The sequence below is a fragment of the Gymnodraco acuticeps genome, unplaced genomic scaffold (genome assembly GCF_902827175.1).
Source record: "Gymnodraco acuticeps unplaced genomic scaffold, fGymAcu1.1, whole genome shotgun sequence".
Taxonomy (NCBI): domain Eukaryota; kingdom Metazoa; phylum Chordata; class Actinopteri; order Perciformes; family Bathydraconidae; genus Gymnodraco; species Gymnodraco acuticeps.
This window is the reverse complement of record NW_022990549.1, coordinates 367304-388431: the sequence shown is the minus strand read 5'-3', so window position 1 is coordinate 388431 and position 21128 is coordinate 367304. Positions and strand designations below refer to the sequence as shown.

The 21128-nt window shown below is 40.9% G+C and overlaps 2 protein-coding genes across 6 annotated transcripts in view; both read left to right on the top strand.

Annotated features, from left to right (window-relative positions):
* sptbn1 (spectrin, beta, non-erythrocytic 1) overlaps positions 1–3046 on the top strand; it is a 116755-nt gene extending 113709 nt beyond the window's left edge. The window contains exon 44 of the mRNA XM_034227378.1: positions 62–3046. Coding sequence (XP_034083269.1) covers positions 62–283 — 222 coding nt within the window. The 3' untranslated portion in view covers positions 284–3046. The remainder of the gene's footprint in view (positions 1–61) is intronic.
* A 4282-nt stretch (positions 3047–7328) lies between these two features.
* LOC117553456 (echinoderm microtubule-associated protein-like 6) overlaps positions 7329–21128 on the top strand; it is a 71019-nt gene continuing 57219 nt past the window's right edge. For 4 of the 5 annotated variants that reach the window (XM_034227390.1, XM_034227387.1, XM_034227389.1 and 1 more), the window contains exons 1-2: positions 7329–8356; positions 9035–9383. In XM_034227390.1, the coding sequence (XP_034083281.1) occupies positions 9187–9383 (197 nt within the window). In that variant the 5' untranslated portion in view covers positions 7329–8356; positions 9035–9186. The remainder of the gene's footprint in view (positions 8357–9034; positions 9384–21128) is intronic. The other variant, XM_034227386.1, reaches the window with a different exon arrangement.

Below are 21128 nucleotides of genomic sequence, written 5' to 3'. Positions count from 1 at the left end.
ACAGGATTTAATGAACAGATACAATATCAACACACCTAACCCCCCCCTCTCTCTCCCCCAGGAGGAGATGAGCACGTGGATATCGGCCATCGCGTCGGCCATGATGGTTGAGAGTTCGGAGGTCACGCCCAGCAGCACCAGCACGCCCGCACCCCCCGCACGCGCTCAGACGCTGCCCGCCTCCGTCGCCACGGTGACCGCCGCCACCACCGCAGAGTCCAGCCCGGGGAAACGAGAGAAAGACAAGGAGAAGCGCTTCAGTCTGTTCAGCAAGAAGAAATAGATGCTCCTACTTCCTAAGTCCTACTTCCTACTTCCTTCTCTTTCCTCCTCTTCCTTCCTCTGGTGCTGTTTGGGGTTCCTTCTCATTTTCCGTCAATCAAATATTCGTGGAAGATATTAGAGATTAGGTCGTAGCAACTGATTAAAACTATTATAATAACTGCAAGGGTGTAATGTCTGTTAATGTAATATCAAATAATAAGGAAAAACATGCTTACTCGTTCATCCGAACACTTACTATATATACAGATTGGGTTCGCTCTTCATTTTCGATATGTCAAATATTTGTTGAAGATTTCCCGGTAAATCTGTACAAATTTGGATTTTGGCAACTAGAAATATAACTAACCAAAAATGTAATTAAATTGAAATATAATGTAAGGTATGTGAATGTAATAACATCAAATGATGACGAAGAAAACATGCTTTATTAAAATGTAACTCATGGATGTAAACACTTTCTACAGCAGTTACAGTAACAGCAGTTGCTACGTCAAGTAAAATCCCAAACAGCCTCTCCTCCTCTTCCTCCTCCTCCTCCTCTTCCTCTCTGAAAGCGGGACTCCAGCATGCAAGCTCCGAGCCAAAACTCTCCACTCTGTGCCTAACAACCGTCGGTCCGGCTCAGAGCGACAGCTACAACACACACACACACACACCTGTATCCTCGGTTCACTTTTTGTAAGATATGGAGCAGGATAAAAAAAAAATAAGGAAATGCATAAAGATTGGATTGAAGGAAACCTAATTTAAAAATCAAAAAGGGGTCTGCAAACGCTGCTGTCATAAAGATACCAGAGTTTGCCGCTGAACAACAACACCTGAGAGGAGTTCCCAGAATATTCCTGTTTTATTATCCTTAATGCTATTATTTGTGTTTCCTATCTCCTCTCCGCTTTCTCATCACTCCCGGCTTTTCGTCGACTACTGCCTTGTGTGGGTTGTGTTTACGCTCCAAGCTCGTCTTTGGTTTTTCTTTTGGGAAGTTGTAGGTAGTTCCTGTTTTAGGCTCCATCCTCAGTTTTTGCGAGGCCTTGTCTTTGCAAGATGACGTGTATCCCTCTGTCGTGGGGAAAACTGAGACCACAGCGGGGTAAACCTCTGAAATTACACCTTTTTTTTCCAGCTGAAATGTCCAAAATGATGTAAAGATATCCAACACATGCTGACAGTTAAACGCTATTTGAAGTATAAAACAAAAGGTGCACTAAATTGAATTTTGTGCACTGAGTAATTGAGCTTTTCCTTTGGTTAAATGTGTGCAATAAACCTGTGAAAAGCGAATTATCATCGTTGTGCTCTGGTGCTGTCTATTTCCTGCAGACAGAAAAATAAGTGGCTGTAATTTAGAGCGTTACCCTGCGGTGCTTTGAACTGTATGTATAACTTGTGTATAACAAACTGTTAAAAGAATAAACCTGTGTTTTAATTTCACCTATATTTACTACTAATAAGACCTACCAACCGTAATAAGCTTAGTATAACTTTCTTTACCTAAAAGATCTTAATGTACACTAAACCAATCTGAATGAAGGAGAATAAATAACAAAGACCAGTAAGATTGTTTGACTTTAATTAAGGTTTATTTTCTACATTTGTGTCATTTATTTCCTCCATGTTTTTGTTTCCTCCAGTACAGTATGTATTTTCTGTTCCACACTTAAGCTAAGGATTATTTAGTAAGGAGACGTAGATGTATTATTATATAAAAACAGAGATTACTTTAAGCATTGCTGTTAAGTGGACAAGTTGGTTCTTTTATAAAAAGCATTTACTGGAAGTGAGTAATGTTGCAGAATAATGGCCGCTTGCTTGTTGGCTTCAGCACTCCCTTTTTACTATTTTGATTTCAGACTTTGCCACCAAGGAAGTGAAAACTGGTGGCTTTCATAATGGAAGTTATTTAATGACAAAATTAACAGCAAAAAATTGCACTTGAGGATCGAAAGCATGTCGGTTTGTTAGCATGAAAACTCTTTTTAAAGACAGAATTTTGACACTTCAGCCTTCCTGTCGCATGTTATCTTTCAATTTGCATGCTGTACTTTGTTTACGTGCAAAAACACTAAAATGAGTTTTTTGAGCCATAATATCAAGTTTAAATCCTCGAAAGTGAACGCTTTGAGAGGATGTATGCCTCTAATCAATGGTTTGATGGTTGAATGGATTTCATAACAGTGTCAATCTAAGTTAGCCAAATCTACGACAGTTTAAAGTGGACGTATTTTCCTAAGGGAATAATCCACTTTTTGCTAAATCTGCTGTCAGAAAAGGTGATTTCAAATTAATCTAAATCAAACATCTTGATTAAATCTTGAATTTGTTTTGTGCTCACTTGTAATCGTGTCATTAATTAACTTCCATACAACAGAAAAAGTGGAAGTAAAACGGCCCCAGAGTGTGATGAAAGGTGGGTGCGTTTGTTTTCACCACATGCTGGTGGTTGGTGAAACACCCGAAAGTCAAAACGTTTCGCGTGGTGATTTGTCTCGTTTTCTTTATTTTTGCTTAATTCTCTGGCAGTTTGATCAATATAGTGTGCATTCCTCTGTCACTGTAATCATAGATATTTCTTCATATTGCACAATCAATAATGCCACAGTGGGGGTGGGTGGGGGGGGGGGGCGTGGGCGGGGGGTTTGTAGGTGAGATTTAGTCTGTGTGTTGTGGACCAGGGGTCACTGCTAGTTGGATCTGCACCCATAGACTTCTCCCCGTCTGTTACATATGTGCAAAAAGCCATTAAAATGCTTTTAAAACGAAACCAAGTGTTTGTTTTTTCTCGTGTGTGTGTGTATAATGTAAATCTAAAAATACACAGTTTTGAATAAAAGTCATGCATTATAACCCTCACTCCCACCCTGCTGTGAGATAAATCTGAAGTTGTAGATGTTACTGCTGGTTGGAGGCGTGTTGGACGTCATGCACCCTCTCTCTCACACACACACACACACACACACACACACACAGGCTGTCAGAAGACCTGCAGGTGCATCTCCATCACCATCCATAACCACCTGAGAGCCGCTAATACAGAGCTGAGGCTAACCAGCAGGTGTGTGTGTGTGTGTGTGTGTGTGTGGGGGGAGGGGTGTGGGGGGTAGATTGTATATTTTGGAGGCCGTTATTGATAATATCATAACATGTCCATGTGCCAGGCTAACACACAGAACTACATTTCAAAAGCTTTTTGTTGTTGCTACTTGCTAAAGGTAAAATTCAAGCCATTTAAGAATGAACATGCTTACATAACATGTCCTTTATTACATTGAACCTGTTGTGGAAACATTTCTTGATCAAATTGATATGAAACAAATAAGATGAATACATTGTTATTTATCAGAAATGTGGTCTATTTAGTCTAAATTATGTTCCCCTCAATTTTCCCAGAAGTAGAAATGGGTCTTATGGGTCTTATGGGTTAAAAAAGGAAAAATACATGTTCCCAGAGTTACTTGGAAAGGAGGACTGTAGTAGAAATGTTTGGTGCAAACTAAATGCAGACATCAGATAATCAAAGTGAGTGTCTGTGATTTATTTAGAACAGACGTCACTTTAACTAAAAAACAAATTACTCTGCAGGGATTTGCCAGGATTACAAACTTCATGCAAAGAGTTTTTAATTAAAATACTTTTACTTCCATGATTATAACTGAAAAGAGACAAAGTGTGAACATTATACTTCATTTTCATGTTCAGATTTTAAAATGTAGTCACTTGATGGTAATAGTAGTTTGTATTTCTTAGTTATATTTCAGTGTTTTGGCCACAAGATGGTGCAACAAGAGCGGCAGATCACAGATAGCTGATGTGTATGAGTGGAAGTGATAAAGATTATACATTCTAAATTAATTTAATCTGCATTTATTTTACATAAAATACATGAAAGATGAATGTTTTTCATAGTAAACATCCCTTTCAAACAATTAATCAACAGGAACACCCCTAAGTTAGTGTATGAAGTTCAGTTTCTGTGCAGTCAGGACTTCCTGTTATTAAACCCTCCCACTGAGAGTCTTACAGGTTTGTTTACAGCTCTGTTGGGTGTGATTATTATACCTGAAGTAAACATAACAACAAAAGATGCATAATCATCCCCCAGGTGGTCCATCACCTGCTCCTCTGCAGGGATCCATTTACACTTCAGTCAGCAGAGTTTCAGAGAAAGGCGTTGTTGGGGAAATGTTTTCCAAAGCCCATAACTTTGACCCAGTTGATCAGTTCATGCTGTCCTGACTGAGCACACCTGTAACCTGGGCTGCTGTGCTCTCAGTGTTTTGTCTCCCTGTTCCTGCCTGTTGGCGTCAGCTGATAGAGGTGTTAGGATTCTATCTTGTTATGCACATTGTTCACTATTCTCTCAGAACTATAGCTAAATACACGGGTCTGGGGTAGAGTTCTTCAGAATTGATTGCATCTCAACCGTGTGGTCAAACCGTGGCCCGAGACATGTCTTGTGAATTCTCCGGCCGAAGCTCCAAATAAACTGTCAGTGTTTGCCGTCAAAGCTCCAGCTCTCCATCGTGTCTCTCTTTGAGTCCTGACTCCAATTGCTTCAGAAGTTTCCCCCACAGGCATGTTATTAGATTTTCAATATGGTGCAACCATTAAAAGCAAACATAGCTACAAATGTAAAGGAAAAAACCTCAGACGTCTGTTGTGTTTATAATTTCAACTGTGGGAACAATATTATGATAATATAATAATTGTAATCTTTATTTATATAAAAACCAGGAAAACAAATTGATTCCAAAATAAAACCATTAATACCAAATCACTCTCTGATAAAAGAACTATTTTTTAGTGGTGGATATATGTAAAGTTATGGCTTTTAGCAATTATACTATAATCCTAACTTTAATAAACAAATTGGCTTTTACATTAAACATAAGTTGTTTCCCCCTTATACGGCAAACAAAAAACATTTTGTATTGCTTTTTATTAATTCTCTTTTTTCAGATTGTATTTATGACTTTATGACTTTATTTATGTATTATTTTATTATTTATGGCATTTTTTATATGACCATGACTTTACTTGTAATTAAATATGTTTACCTAACTCATATTGAAACTGTCTCTCTCCCAGTTTCCCAGTTCAGCACCACAGACAGCTCCTCCACCTCTGCTGCCGGTATTTGTAGTTTTTCCTTCCTCGCTGATTTTCTCAATGATAAAAACCCATGAATGATAATGAATGGGGAAAACACAAAGTCCCACAATGCTTTGCGCCCGTGCGTCCTCTCCAGCGGAGCGGGGTGTTTTCTCTCTGTGCGTCATGGTTACTGAGCCCGAGCTCCATTAAGAGCGAGACAAATCAACACAATCCGACCGGAAGTGCACGAATAAGACCATCAAAATAAAATTGAATAAATTATGAGCTTAAATTAAATGCATTTTTCTAGTGTGATGAACTGGAATAAACGATAAATAGGGAGAAGTATTATAAAGTAAGAACGTAAATAGCAGCAAATTCTTAGTGTTAAAGGGGACCTATGATGCAAAATGCACTTTGTGATGTCTTTTATACATAATTATGTGTCCCCGGTGCGTCAGGGGACTCACGCAGCGTCAGAAAATAAAACCCTCTCTCTTTTCCTCCGTACCCACATCTTTTAAAAACGGGGGAACAACGGAGCTGATCCAGATTTGCTGCCGATATGACGTCATATCGGCGGCGGACCCACAGAGAGTTGCTATCAGAAACAATACCTGACGTGTTTTTGGACGTAATCTCGTCTTTGTTTACATTAGCAAGCCTCGCTAACACTCAGAGCTAACCTGTATTGGAGAGCACATGTGTTTAAAAAGCAGGAAATAAAAAGAAGAACTCGCCTTGTGATAAACCCGCAAGAGAAAAAGTATTTGAGCTCCATATTGTTTCAGAAATAATCCTTGATGTGGTTTAGAACAGGGTGGCGTTTTATCACAGCAGAATTTAACTTTATCTCTGGTAGAATTCTGATCAGGCATTAGCTCCGCCTCCTCTTTCTTTCTCAAGATAAGGACCCAAAATCCGCGTTTCTCTAACAAGGCTGCAAAAGAGGGATATGAGCAGTGTGAGCAGGGCCGTCCCTCCCTACAGGCCGATCATGCAGACTGCGTGGGGCCTCATCTTGCGGAGGGTGCCTCAACTGAGCCGAAAATGCGGCGCACCTATGTGCTTATGTGGCGCAATTAGTGTGGCACGGCACGGTGCCCCCCCCCCCCCCCCCCCCCCCACCCCCCGACGCTCAGAGGGCCTCATCATATAACTTTGCGTGGGGGGCCTCATGTTGGCCAGGGACGGCCCTGAGTGTGTGACATGGCTACAATGGGTGATCTGTTTGGTATTTTAAGCAAAAAACTTCACAGACATGTTTTGTATGGCCCTACAATATATGTTTCCAATATAGCATAATAGGTCCACTTTAACGCTTTTACTTAACACCAGTGAATTCAAGTTTGAAGCAAAATATATTTAAATGATCAAACACGTATGCTAGTCATTGTGCAGAATTATGATTTTAAAAGTTGTATTATAGAATATATATATTATTCTGTATTTAGCACTAACATACACGTATATGGTTGTTATTTGTCAATGTGGAGCACAATTTGCATACTTTGTTTAACACCGAGTTGATTAGCAGCATGTATTTATCATAGGAAAATCTATTATGTTAAAAATAAGAAGTGTCAAATTAACTTAGTGGATGAAAAGAAAACTAAAATGTAAATGTTTTCCTCTTTAAATGGAGTAGAAGTATAAAGTACTATTTCACGGAAATACTATAGAGCAAAGTAAAAGTAGTTCATAACTAACCTTAAGCACAGCACCTAAGCAATTTTACTTAGTTACATGAAAAAACAATGAGAAAACGTAGACAGTAGCCTATGTACTTCATTGTGCAGCACTATACACTATACTACACTCTTCTCATTCAAGAGGCTTTTATTTTGAAGTGTTTGCACCGGAAACTCGATCTGACAATCAGCTATGTGTTAAATTGATGCTCCTGCTTGTCTGTCCGAAAACGAGCGATAAAACATCACAGTGGAGGGACTCGGCGGTCAGGGAGGGTCTTTATTCGGCCGGTTAAATCCGGGTTCCTGTCTACCTGCAGCCTGTCTGTCCCCCTGTCTGTCCACCTGTCTGTCTGTCTGTCTGTCTGTCTGTCTGCAGAGATCTCCAGCTGCAGCGGGAGGATGCTCTCCTCCAGCCGGGAATCAGGACCTTCCTCTCCCATCCTCCGGCCGGAATGCAGCGCTCTGATCCCGGGTTCTCTCCCCTCCTCTGCCCGCTGAAGTTGGATCATCCGCGGGGATTAAACTCTCGTTTTTGTCGCTATCTCTCAACCCCCTCTTTCCCTTCGGCTGTCTCCGGAACTGCCCGAACACTTCACTGAGGAAATAATCCCTCTTTTTATTTCAGATTCTGGATCAGATTACACACCCTTTTGCTCCTGACTCTGGAGGATTTTTTTTACTCACTTGCAGATTTGTGAATGGGTTTTTCCTCCACAATAAAACACACCCGGGCTGTAGTAACCCTGGCTGGGGCTGAGGTCCAGGATTAGTGTGGGGAGGGATTATAATTTCCATCATCCATCAATTGTGCGGTTTTTTTAATGGTTTTTCACGGAATATTGGCTTTTTTTCTGCATTTTCTATTTCCTTTTTGAGCAGTAAATATGGTGTCTACAGATGATGCAAAGTCTGCAGACTGTGGCAGAAATTATAAATGAGAAAACTATAGTTACCCTACAAAAAGAGTTCCTTTCATTTCTTAATTATAGCTGTTAAATAACATAAGGCATGGTGGAGTTGTAATAAACCCACTGTTTAAAATCTAGGGTGCAATAAAAACATAATTAGTCCCTTTAGGAATATTAAAGGAAATTGCACTCAGACCACAGGAGGTGATAAAAAATGTTTTAGGTGCAGCAGGAAGTCTCTGCAGGACTATAACTGAGCTGCAGCCCTGAGGAGGAAGATGAGGAAGAAGATGGAGAGCCTGTTATTTTGAGATATCTTATTCAGCTGCTGGATGCAAAACTATGGATATACTACAGACCAGAGATGGAAAATGAGCAGTAAGTACTGAAATAGAATCAAGTGTTTATGTAGTGAAATTGTATACAAATGTAACTCTGAATTGATTAACGTATCATCACGGACACAAAATAACCTTAAGATGTTCAATTTAAAATGTCTTATTCTGATTGCTTCAGACAGAATATAATAGAGTTGAAATGTAATTATTGGGCACATGACAAAATGATGGCAACAAAGGAAATAAATATGAAGAATAGAACAAATGAACCTGTTTTACACTAACCTTAACAACCAATGGCTCCACAGTAACCTTGCCTACATCAATTTTCAATTAATTGCACTTATTTTTACACTACGTTATACTTCTATTCCACTTAATTTGTAAGGGGAAATATTTTACTGTACGTTCCCTTTAAGATTTAGATTCAGATTTTTTTGAATGCATGCTTGCTTGACAGCGTATCTTTTTATTATGTCATATTACTACTTTTAACTAAGTAAACCTTTGAATGCATGACTTTAACAAAGTATGTTTCCCATGTTGCAATACCGCTTTGACTTAGTCAACTGCTGAATGCATAACATGACTGCTTTTACTGCAGTCAAAGATTTGAGTACTTCTTCCCCCTTTGAATTGATAGTAAATGTTATTGATAATACATGATGAAGGATAATAGATCTTTGTTGATAGTAAATCTTCTGTTTGTGTTGTGCAGGCTCTTGAAGCAGGACCGAAGCAGGACCGAAGCACATGATCCAGGACTGAAGCAGGACTGAAGCAGGACTGAAGCAGGACTGAAGCAGGACTGAAGCAGGACTGAAGCAGGACTGAAGCAGACTGAAGCAGGACTGAAGCAGATGATCCAGGATGTCGGACCGGAGCGCCCCGGGCTGCCGGCTCCGGCTGGATTGGGTCTACGGGTACCGAGGCCATCAGTGCCGAAATAACCTGTACTACACTGCCGGGAAGGAGCTGGTGTACTTTGTGGGCGGGGTGGGCGTGGTGTACAACACCAGAGAGCACAGCCAGAAGTTCTACCTGGGACACAACGACGACATCATCAGGTGAGACTGCTGCCACACCTGCATCTGGTATAGTCAGTTTATTAGAATACAGTATTTCCCTGTAGTGTGTTTTATAGGTGTTTGTGCATGTACAGCTGTAAAAGACCTTAGTGTGCTTTTGGGGTTTCTCTTTCCTGTAGTGTTCTATAGGTTTTGGTGCATGTAAATGGTCAGCAAAGGCTCAAATCCCTGTGAGTTTCTCTCCTCCCACACTCTCACCCCCCTGCCTGAAACGCCTCCATCAGACTCCTTTGTTTACTTACAGAACATGGTAGCATCACTACGTAACACTCGCGCTGCTTTTGGCTAGTGCTCCAACACATTCTACATGATAGGCTAAGGGGCGGGACATCTCTAAGCAGTGGACCAATCACAACACAACCGGCCAGCTGACCAATCAGAGCAGACTGGGCTCTGGTTTCAGACAGAGGGTGAAAAGAGGCACAGGCTCAGCTTCAATTTATACTCGTAGTTTTGATATTCCCCACATGACTTGAAGGCAGCGTGCACACAGAGGATAATATAACGTTTTTTTTTAACCAATGCTACTCCACAGTCCACTCCAGTGTGTATGATAAGATATAATGTAATAACTGCTGAGGCGTCTGGATCTAATAAACAAGGAGACCTGCACCACAGAGACCCTGTTAGTGGACCCAGATGTATTTCCAGGTGATAAATGTTGTTGTCCTCGTCTGAACTTAATAAACAGAGCAGGAGAAAAACAACACTGTCAAGTCCAGAGAACAACAAATGTAATTACACATTATTTGGTGCAGCTCACCACAGGGATGTAATGATCGATGTGCTCAACCAAAGAGAAGCAATATGTCAAGCATCCACATTTGATCCTGGATTACACATTTGTTCAAAGAGTCAGGTGAGTTCACAAACACCCTCAACCTTAACTCTGGGATTATCTGGTAATTACATAATGGAGAGTTATATAAAGGTATCTGTCATAGTGTTGAACCCACAGAGAGTCACCATTATATCTCCAGCATTATGGAGCTTTTTAGCCACTTGTACCTCCTTGTTTTGGTTTTGCAGCAGTCCACGAGATAAAGGGGTCGTAAACACAATGACATCACACCAATGATTCAATTATGTGACATGGATATGATGAACTTTTTGAATTGGCTAAATTAGATCCATCATGCAGTTATTTAGAAAGAAAATACACAGCTCTTTTTCCTCACTTTTTCTCTCCAAATAATACTTTTGCAAAAATGTTTTGACTTTATGTGAACTTTTTCTCAAAATATCACCTTCAGTTATTGCTTTTTTTACACTCTGAAATAATATTCAGGAAAAGCAACAGAAGGTATTTTGTCTATTTATAAGATCATATAAGAGCGAGTGGAGGAGGAGATGCTTCAGCGAGGTCACTCATTCATCCAACACACACACACACACACACACACACACACACACACACACCTAGTGTATTCATCGACACTAAATAGCCAATGACTCATAGGAGCAGCAGCAGTGTTTGGACAATCAGCTGCTGTGTGTGTGTGTGTGTGTGTGTGTGTGTGTGTGTGTGTGTGTGTGTGTGTGTGTGTGTGTGTGTGTGTGTGTGTGTGTGTGTGTGTGTGTGTGTGTGTGTGTGTGTGTGTGTGTGTGTGTGGCCTAGCATTACTATACTTGTGGGGACCTAAATCTGTTTACACAGTCACGTGTGGGGACTCGCCTCCCTTATGGGGACAAATTGGAGGTCCCCATAAGGGGAATCATTAATTTTAGGGTGAAGACTTGGTTATGTTAAGGGTTAGGGTTAGGCATGTGTTGGTTATGGTTAAGGTTAGGATAAGTCTCCAGGAAATGCATGTAAGTCAATGTAATGTCCCCTGAAGTGATGTATACATGGTGTGTGTGTGTGTGTGTGTGTGTGTGTGTGTGCGCGTGTGTGTGTGTGTGTGTGTGTGTGTGTGTGTGTGTTTGTGTGTGTGTGTGTGTGTGTGGTGTGTGTGTGTGTGTGTGTGTGTGTGTGTGTGTGTGTGTGTGACTGTGTTTGTAACATAGGAGTGTTAGTTTTGTGTTTTGTGCCAAATGATCACATCTCATATCTGCCTGCAGTCTCACAGCTGATACTGCAGTTTGATGTTCTGCATGTGGTTTTGTTTTGACCATTATGGTAATATGTTGGCTTAGAAAACGGAAATGCTGTTATATAAACACAAAATATATTCTGTGGTTTTTCACCCAAGTAACCCCATGACCATAGTAATATATTTTTAGTAGGAACCACGCCCAATAAGATCCCAACCTATCTCATCTTTTTGACGGAAGAATTCAAAGAAAGACTTTTCCACCTGAACTGCTAACGGAGAATATGAGTTGGACTTTAAGGTCGACATCTTTACAAAAAACTGTTTTTATTTGTTATCTGAAAAAAACAGCTTGTTGTAATCAGCACATGTGATTGGTTAGCTGTCCGGCTCTGTTGTGATTGGTCAACCGCTTACAAATGTCCCGCCCCTTAGTTGACAATGTGTTGGAGCGCTAGCCAATAGAAGCGCAAGTGTTACATAGTGATGTCATTATGTTACAGAAGGAGTAAAAAGAGGTGAGGAGTGTGTGAGAGAGATACTTTGGGATTTTAGCCTTTAGAGACCATTTACATGCACACAAACCTAAATAACACTCTACAGCAAAAAACTCAAAAAGCATAATAGGGCCTGTTGAAACATCCTCATATTTCCTTTCTAACTGAAGTGTGAAGAAACAGCTTTAACGAGGAGCCTCTGCTAATGAAAGCAGGTGCTATTTTAAATATTTCCAACTTTATTTATTAGCGTCTGGGTTGTAGTTTGTGTTGCTGCACTGCGGCTGCTTCTCCTCCCACTGACTGGCGTGGAAAAATCTGTGGATGTAATCACATTTGCATTTTAGTCACTTAGCCAACGCCGTGATCCAGACTGACAGCGGCAGGAGAGGGGAAAGCAAAAAGCAGATCAGCAAATGTAGCAATTAACAAGAAGTGAAGAGGTCAGAGGGCGCAGAGAGTTTAATATGAGTTTAAATAACGCTTTCTTTATTAATTAATTTAGCTTAATATGTGATATAATCAAAATACCTTCATTTCAATGTGGTTCAGTTCATGGCCTCCTTTAATACTATGATAACAGCCTTTAAATACAATAACTATATCATTTGGCAACAATCCATAAACACATAATAATAATAATAATAATATAATAATTCAATTCAAGTTTATTTATATAGCCCAAAATCCACAAGTCAACAAACACAATTGACAATGTAAAACAATGTAAAAACAACAAACGTATCTTATAAGATCAATGTTAAAATACCAATTTAAAAAGGAACATAACACAATGACACAAATACAGTTAGAGTACAATAAATACAATTCCATAAAACGAAGTGTCCATGAGGATGTATAAAAGGGGGTTTAAAACCAGTCTTAACTGTACGCTGTACTAAAAAGGAAAGTCTTTAACCTGCTCTTAAATGTGTGGACACTGTCTGCCTCCCTAATCGTCACTGGAAGTTGATTACAGAGGAACAGTGGAAGGGCGGTGGTGGCGAAGTCCATAGGGACTTGGCTTGGCAACTGGAAGGTCACCAGTTCAAGTCCCGGAAAGACCAAGTGCTACCGAGGTGTCCCTGAGCAAGGCACCGTTCCCTACACTGTTCCCCGGGCGCCGTACAAAATGGCAGCCCACTGCTCCTAACACTAGGATGGGTCAAATAGCAGGAAGAAACCGTTTTGTTACATAGTACCTGACTGTACTGTGTAATAACAATACGTTAATCTTCTTCTCTCTGGTAGCCGAAAGCTCTAGCACCTGACCTCTTTTTTTTGTGGACTCTGGGAACCACCAACAGACCTGCACTCTGGGATCTTAATGTCCTATTAGAAGATCCTGTAGGGTAGGCTGGTCCCTAACCATTTAGCCGCTTGTATGTGAGTAAAAATGTGATGTGGTCCATCTATTCTGTTAAAAACCCGTGCTGCCGAATTTTGTATTCTTGAGGGTCTAATGATGAGTTTTTGACAGCCTGATAAAATGGATATTAATAATTAATACCATGTTAATTTGTAAAGCAACCTTTCATTGCTAAAAGGCCTGGTAAAGAACATCAACTTATTATCTCAAAAATAGTTCTGTGTTTTCCTGTGTGCAGCTCCTTATGTTGGAGTAGTGAACACTTCTCTCTCTCTCTCTCTCTCTCTCTCTCTCTCTCTCTCTCTCTCTCTCTCTCTCTCTCTCTCTCTCTCTCTCTCTCTCTCTCTCTCTCTCTGTTGGATGGATTTCTGCAGTGATGGCCGGCTCAGTGTTGATGCATTAAATCCATGTTGAGTTTTTCTGAAAGGGAGAGACTCTTTTCTCTTTCTTTGGCTCTTTCATGGCGCGGCCTCCCGGGGGGCCAACGGCCTTTATCTGCAGCCGAGCATCGGGCCGCTGCTGAATAACGCAGAGAGAGAGAGAGAGAGAGAGAGAGAGAGAGAGAGAGAGAGAGAGAGAGAGAGAGAGAGAATACAGAGCAGATCGGCTCGATTGGACTCATTTCAGCGTGCTAGGTTTCTGATTTTCATTTTGTAAGTTGAGGCTAAATCAGAGAGAAATGTTCGGCTGGTGTCTGTTGACATTCAGATTACCTGAGTGACACAAGGCAATGGAAACACACACACACACACACACAATTAACCTTTCCTGCATCAAAGCTTCCGGTGGCTTACTTTTTATTTCTATTTTGAAGGATTAAGAACATAGCGGTCTGCATTTGTCAAATATCAGACACTTAAATTAAAATGTTCTTTCTTCTTGCAGCAAACTCACAACCTATCAATATAACTCCAATGGATTGTTTCCTATCAGGGTAGAAAGTGTTTTAAAAATCCAAAAATAGCATTTAGATTGGTTAGTAAGAACAATTACTCCAGCAAAAAATACCAAATATACTTTATTTAATGTGTTAGCACAGTTGTAAATGCAGATCCATTCATAAAAAGGGGCTAAATATTTTTAATTTGTTGTCCTCATCAGTTTTACTGCCCTACATTCTGCATTAAACAGTGCAGAAAAGAGAAAGAGATAATGTCATAATATGCACAGGGTATTGTCAAGGAAACTCATTCATGCAGGTCTTGGTGTTTTACCCACTATCTAAAATCATATTATCCACAAGTATTAAACTATCGGCTATCATTAAACTCAACTGAAGTTTGTCTGTGTGTGAGCAGAATAATGGAAAAACTACTCGTCTGAATTTCATTAGACTTGGTGGAAAGGTGTATCAAAAGCCAATGAAGAACACATTTCATTTTGGAGCGGATCCAAATAACGAAGCAGATTATTTTTCACTTATGAAAACGGACTTTCTGCGCTGTCGAAATGCTCTTTTTGAGAAAATGTTACCCTGTTTTCTCTGTTCAACACTTTGTTAATTCTGTTAACACACACTACACACACACACACACACACACACACACACAGTTCAGTTAACGTCATCGTCTCACTTTTAAGGCAGTGAATGGGGATGAACTGTGAAGGAGAATCTGGGTTGGTGCGTCTCTCGCTTTGTCGTCCTCTGTTTCTCCTTTCTTTCCTTTCCTGTCCCACTTCATGTTGTCGCCTGCAGGCACAACCTGACACACACGTGCGCACACACACACACACACACACACACACACACACACACACACACACGCCCACATTATGTTTGCTGTGTAGTTTTGATGGTATTTCTGCTTGACTGGGTGAAACGAACCAGTCGTCTAAAAGCTAAGTGGCTGATGGCCAGAAAGGAAGTTCATCTTGATTTAGTCTTTAAAGGTCATATTTTGTTTGTTTCTTATTTCTTTTGTCGACTCCCTTATTAGATTTGTCTCTAAATTACTGGCTGTGGTTTTCATTGTTGGCAGGAGCATCCAGATCCTTTATTCTAGTAAAAGTCATGCATTATAACCCTCACTCCCAGCCTGCTGTGAGATCAATCTGAAGTTGTAGATGTTACTGCTGGTTGGAGGCGTGTTGGACTTCATGCATCCTCACACACACACACACACACACACACACACACACACACACACACACACACACACACACACACACACACAGAGAGGCTGTCAGAGGACCTGCAGGCGCATCTCCATCATCATCCATAACCACCAGAGAGCCGCTAATACAGGGCTGAGGCTAACCAGCAGGGACACCCAGGGCTCCCTGTGTGTGTGTGTGTGTGTGTGTGTGTGTGTGTGTGTGTGTGTGTGTGTGTGTGTGTGTGTGTGTGTGTGTGTGTGTGTGTGTGTGTGTGGCTCATTTGCCTACCATCTGGGGAAAAGGCTACGCTAACTGCTAAAGATAATGAAGAACAGAGCTAGCTAAATATGTTTACTTTTTAGCACAGTTAGCGGCTAAGCTAGCAGCGATGTGTGCAGGACGCAGGGCGGTCAGTGGTGCGTTCAATGTCTGCAGGCGGTGCTTTCAGGCTGAAGGGGGTTGTGTGAAGTTAAGTTTGCAAAGAGTGGGGTGGTGGTGTTGTTCGGTTGGGTTGGAAATGAAGATGAAAGCTTTAAGCACTGCAGTACGTGCAAATGTCAGGATTCTCAAATTTAGTGAAGTGAGCCAAACTGGGATCCTCCATGCTAAAGTGGATCGCAACAACTCAATAATGATATGCCAATATGCAATGTGTTTAATATCTGTTTATATGAGGAGTAGTCAGTCATAAGGATCTTAAAATCATGTTATAGTTTGAGGATGAAGGTGAAATATTCCCAAACAGTTCAACTTAATTTCTCAACATTTTGACTTTTTAAATGTTAGGAATTGAATTGTATATTTTTATTATTATTAAATGAAAAATGACGATGAAAATACATTTAATTTAAAGGGCCAATGTCATGCTTTTCAGGTTATTACCCGTCCCCTTGTGTGTTGTGAAAGTTTATCTGCATGTAAACGGTCTGCAGAGTCACAAACCCTCAAAGTACACCCTGTAGCGAGTAAAACTCTAACACAGAAAAGACCTGTCTGTGCTGCCCAAGAACGCCTCGTTGGGGATTTCTCTTTTTCCATTGTTTGCTTCCTGGGTTCTGTGACGTGTGAACACCCAAATCAACAACAAATGACCGGATTGGCCCAAATGGTCCAATCCGATGAGCACCTCACAGACCAGGATCCCTTGGCTAACTAACAGGGAGTCCCATTGACTTGCATAGAGTTCCCTGAACGCTGGTAATAGACGAGTTGGGATGGTGGAGAAATGCTCTCTGCAGACCCATTCTCACAGCGTTATAAACCTTTTTCTTTCTCAATATCAAGCCACACTTATTGTTTTTACTTCGGCTGTGTGTGTGTGTGTGTGTGTGTGTGTGTGTGTGTGTGTGTGTGTGTGTGTGTGTGTGTGTGTGTGTGTGTGTGTGTGTGTGTGTGTGTGTGTGTGTGTGTGTGTGTGTGTGTGTGTGTGTGTGTGTGTGTGTGTGTGTGTGTGTGTAGCTCATTTGCCTACCATCTGGGGAAAAGGCTACGCTAACTGCTAAAGATAATGAAGAACAGGGCTAGCTAAATATGTTTACTTTTTAGCACAGTTTGCGGCTAAGCTAGCAGCGATGTGTGCAGGACGCAGGGCAGTCAGTGGTGCGTTCAATGTCTGCAGGCGGTGCTTTCAGGCTGAAGGGGGTTGTGTGAAGTTAAGTTTGCAAAGAGTGGGGTGGTGGTGTTGTTCGGTTGGGTTGGAAATGAAGATGAAAGCTTTAAGCACTGCAGTACGTGCAAATGTCAGGATTCTCAAATTTAGTGAAGTGAGCCAAACTGGGATCCTCCATGCTAAAGTGGATCGTAACAACTTAATAATGATATGCCAATATGCAATGTGTTTAATATCTGTTTATATGAGGAGTAGTCAGTCATAAGGATCTTAAAATCATGTTATAGTTTGAGGATGAAGGTGAAATATTCCCAAACAGTTCAACTTAATTTCTCAACATTTTGACTTTTTAAATGTTAGGAATTGAATTGTATATTTGTATTATTATTAAATGAAAAATGACGATGCAAATACATTTAATTTAAAGGGCCAATGTCATGCTTTTCAGGTTATTACCCGTCCCCTTGTGTGTTGTGAAGGTTTATCTGCATGTAAACGGTCTGCAGAGTCACAAACCCTCAAAGTACACCCTGTAGCGAGTAAAACTCTAACACAGAAAAGACCTGTCTGTGCTGCCCCAGAACGCCTCGTTGGGGATTTCTCTTTTTCCATTGTTTGCTTCCTGGGTTCTGTGACGTGTGATCACCCAAATCAACAACAAATGACCGGATTGGCCCAAATGGACCAATCCGATGAGCACCTCACAGACCAGGATCCCTTGGCTAACTAACAGGGAGTCCCATTGACTTGCATAGAGTTCCCTGAACGCTGGTAATAGACGAGTTGGGATGGTGGAGAAATGCTCTCTGCAGACCCATTCTCACAGCGTTATAAACCTTTTTCTTTCTCAATGTCAAGCCACACTTATTGTATTTACTTCGGCTGTGTGTGTGTGTGTGTGTGTGTGTGTGTGTGTGTGTGTGTGTGTGTGTGTGTGTGTGTGTGTGTGTGTGTGTGTGTGTGTGTGTGTGTGTGTGTGTGTGTGTGTGTGTGTGTGTGTGTGTGTGTGTGTGTGTGTGTGTGTGTGTGTGTGTGTGTGTGTGTGTGTGTGTGTAGCTCATTTGCCTACCATCTGGGGAAAAGGCTACGCTAACTGCTAAAGATAATGAAGAACAGAGCTAGCTAAATATGTTTACTTTTTAGCACAGTTAGCGGCTAAGCTAGCAGCGATGTGTGCAGGACGCAGGGCGGTCAGTGGTGCGTGCAATGTCTGCAGGCGGTGCTTTCAGGCTGAAGGGGGTTGTGTGAAGTTAAGTTTGCAAAGAGTGGGGTGGTGGTGTTGTTCGGTTGAGTTGGAAATGAAGATGAAAGCTTTAAGCACTGCAGTACGTGCAAATGTCAGGATTCTCAAATGTAGTGAAGTGAGCCAAACTGGGATCCTCCATGCTAAAGTGGATCGCAACAACTTAATAATGATATGCCAATATGCAATGTGTTTAATATCTGTTTATATGAGGAGTAGTCAGTCATAAGGATCTTAAAATCATGTTATAGTTTGAGGATGAAGGTGAAATATTCCCAAACAGTTCAACTTAATTTCTCAACATTTTGACTTTTTAAATGTTAGGAATTGAATTGTATATTTTTATTATTATTAAATGAAAAATGACGATGCAAATACATTTAATTTAAAGGGCCAATGTCATGCTTTTCAGGTTATTACCCGTCCCCTTGTGTGTTGTGAAGGTTTATCTGCATGTAAACGGTGTGTGTGTGTGTGTGTGTGTGTGTGTGTGTGTGTGTGTGTGTGTGTGTGTGTGTGTGTGTGTGTGTGTGTGTGTGTGTGTGTGTGTGTGTGTGTGTGTGTGTGTGTGTGGTGTGTGTGTGTGTGTGTGTGTGTGTGTGTGTGTGTGTGTGTGTGTGTGTGTGTGTGTGTGTGTGTGTGCTAGGAAGAGTTTCGCTTGTTCTCGCTGTATCGCCGACCCGGAAACCTGCCCGCTCCTCACAGCAACGAGCCTCGCAACGTCCCGACCAATCAGAGCACACTGGGCTCACGGGGATGGGGCTCAGGAGCTCCAACAAGCCATTAGGACAGAGAGTGAATACACATACTATACAGAGATGCTGTATGAGAAACCAATGTGAGTTTGATATATTCTAGTAGACCTCAACAATGGAAATATAATCAGTAGAAATGGCCATGACATGGGACCTTTAAAAAACGTAAAATAATATCTGAAAAATATTTGGGAACATTTGAAAAATATTTTTTTAAATAAATATCAGGAAAAACAAATCCAAAAATCAGCATTAGGGGTAGGCATTGCCACAGGCAGAAAATAAGGCTGTTTTCTGAGAAACTCACATGATAATCTGATAGAATATGATGCATGTCTGTAGATTAAACTACAGACTTCATCTACAGCAGTGAAATGGAGATGTTGGTAGTTTTTTGTGCACATAACCGATTCACAGCTACAGTAAAGTAGAAGTGTGTTGGGCTTGAAATGAAGTCATGTAATCGCTTTGACATTCAAGTGTTCAATATCTAATAAAGACCTTGGAGAAAAGGGAAGGAAATCAATCCTCGGAGCCTCCTGTTCTTGAGGTTTTCATCCATCAGCAGTGTGCAGCAGGGGCCTGGTGGCTCTTTGGATTCACAGCTCAGTGGTCTTCATTAAGATGATGACTAAGAAATTATCTGTTCAGCAACCCACCGCCAATCTGCCCCGCAGCCACCAATGTTCCCACGATCTGCTGGCAATCAAACACACTGAAGCACACACTTTCCCTACACACAGATTTACTCTAACACACACACACACACACACACACACACACACACACACACACACACACACACAAGCCCCTTCGGTGTTATGTCACTCTACAGTGCAAATCTGAAAGGTCTGGAAACTGAATTTAAGCTACTTATTGTAAGGAGAGAGAGGGGGAGGCTGAACTCCTTATCACTCCCTTAAAAGAAGATTCTTTGCTCAGAGGCAGTTATTTGATTCTTCTGTCTCTCTGGTGGCAGCTGATACCCAGCAGCAACTTCTTCTGCAGATGTGAAACATTCCCACAGTTAGGATCGAATGTTTCTTCCTCGCTGCCAGAAAATATAATAATTTAAATGTTGAACGGATTTGCTTTGAGCAGAGTTTCTTGTCACAAAAACGAGCTGCAACTTTTTCCCAAAAGCAGCATTTATATTTGTACTTTACTTGGATTGTTCCTAAATGATTAAGGTTGGCACACCCCTCGCCTCCATCGGACTCCTTTTTTTACTTCTGTAACATGGTGACAGTAAGAGCTTTTTGAACATTAAAGCATGGAGACATGTCACAGTTGAGACACTAAATACAAATATGAACCTGAAACCCTTCAAAGCAGTCGAGGCGTGACTTGGAATAATCTTGAACTACTACTCTGACTTGATTTTACATGATTTGACTTCATTTATATTCATTTTAACAGTGTAAGACTTGAGAACTGACATTGTAGATTTACTGATATTAATAAAGAATAAAAGGTGGGATGATGATATACAATTTTATAAAATAACAAACAAGACACGTTTTTTCTAAAACTCTAAGTCACTGCAGGAGAGGAGCAGGAAAGTCAGGCTGTTGTCAGATATGAAAATATTATCATAAGAGACTCTCCAGTGTACTCAGTTATCTCTACAAGAAGACTGGGGGAAACAAGCTGTTGTATTGTGCAAACACACACACACACACACACACACACACACACACTTACAGAGGTTCCTCTGGGCTATTTATAGAAGCTGCCCTGATTTCACCACCTACTATAAATAGACTCACCTACACTGAATGTATTCATAGCTGTGTGTCTGGTGTTTATGAATGTGCCTGTAACACAGTGCTGTAGGAGGGAGGGAGTCAAAAAAGAGTCTGGTATATTTCAGATTTATGGTTCATTTTAATGCAAATAGTCTGAACCGGTCTTCCTCATTTTGACACCTTCTGAAACATTTAAATAAAGGAACCTCAAGGATCACTAAGCTAACAACAGTGCACAGCGCTACATGTAAATCCATCCTGTTTAGACTGGTTGCAGATACGTCATTTTTCTGTAGTCGACGATCAAGGTAGCTTCTCCCTGAATCCATCCACAAAAAGCTAATGGGATTTCTCCATTGGATTATGAATTAAT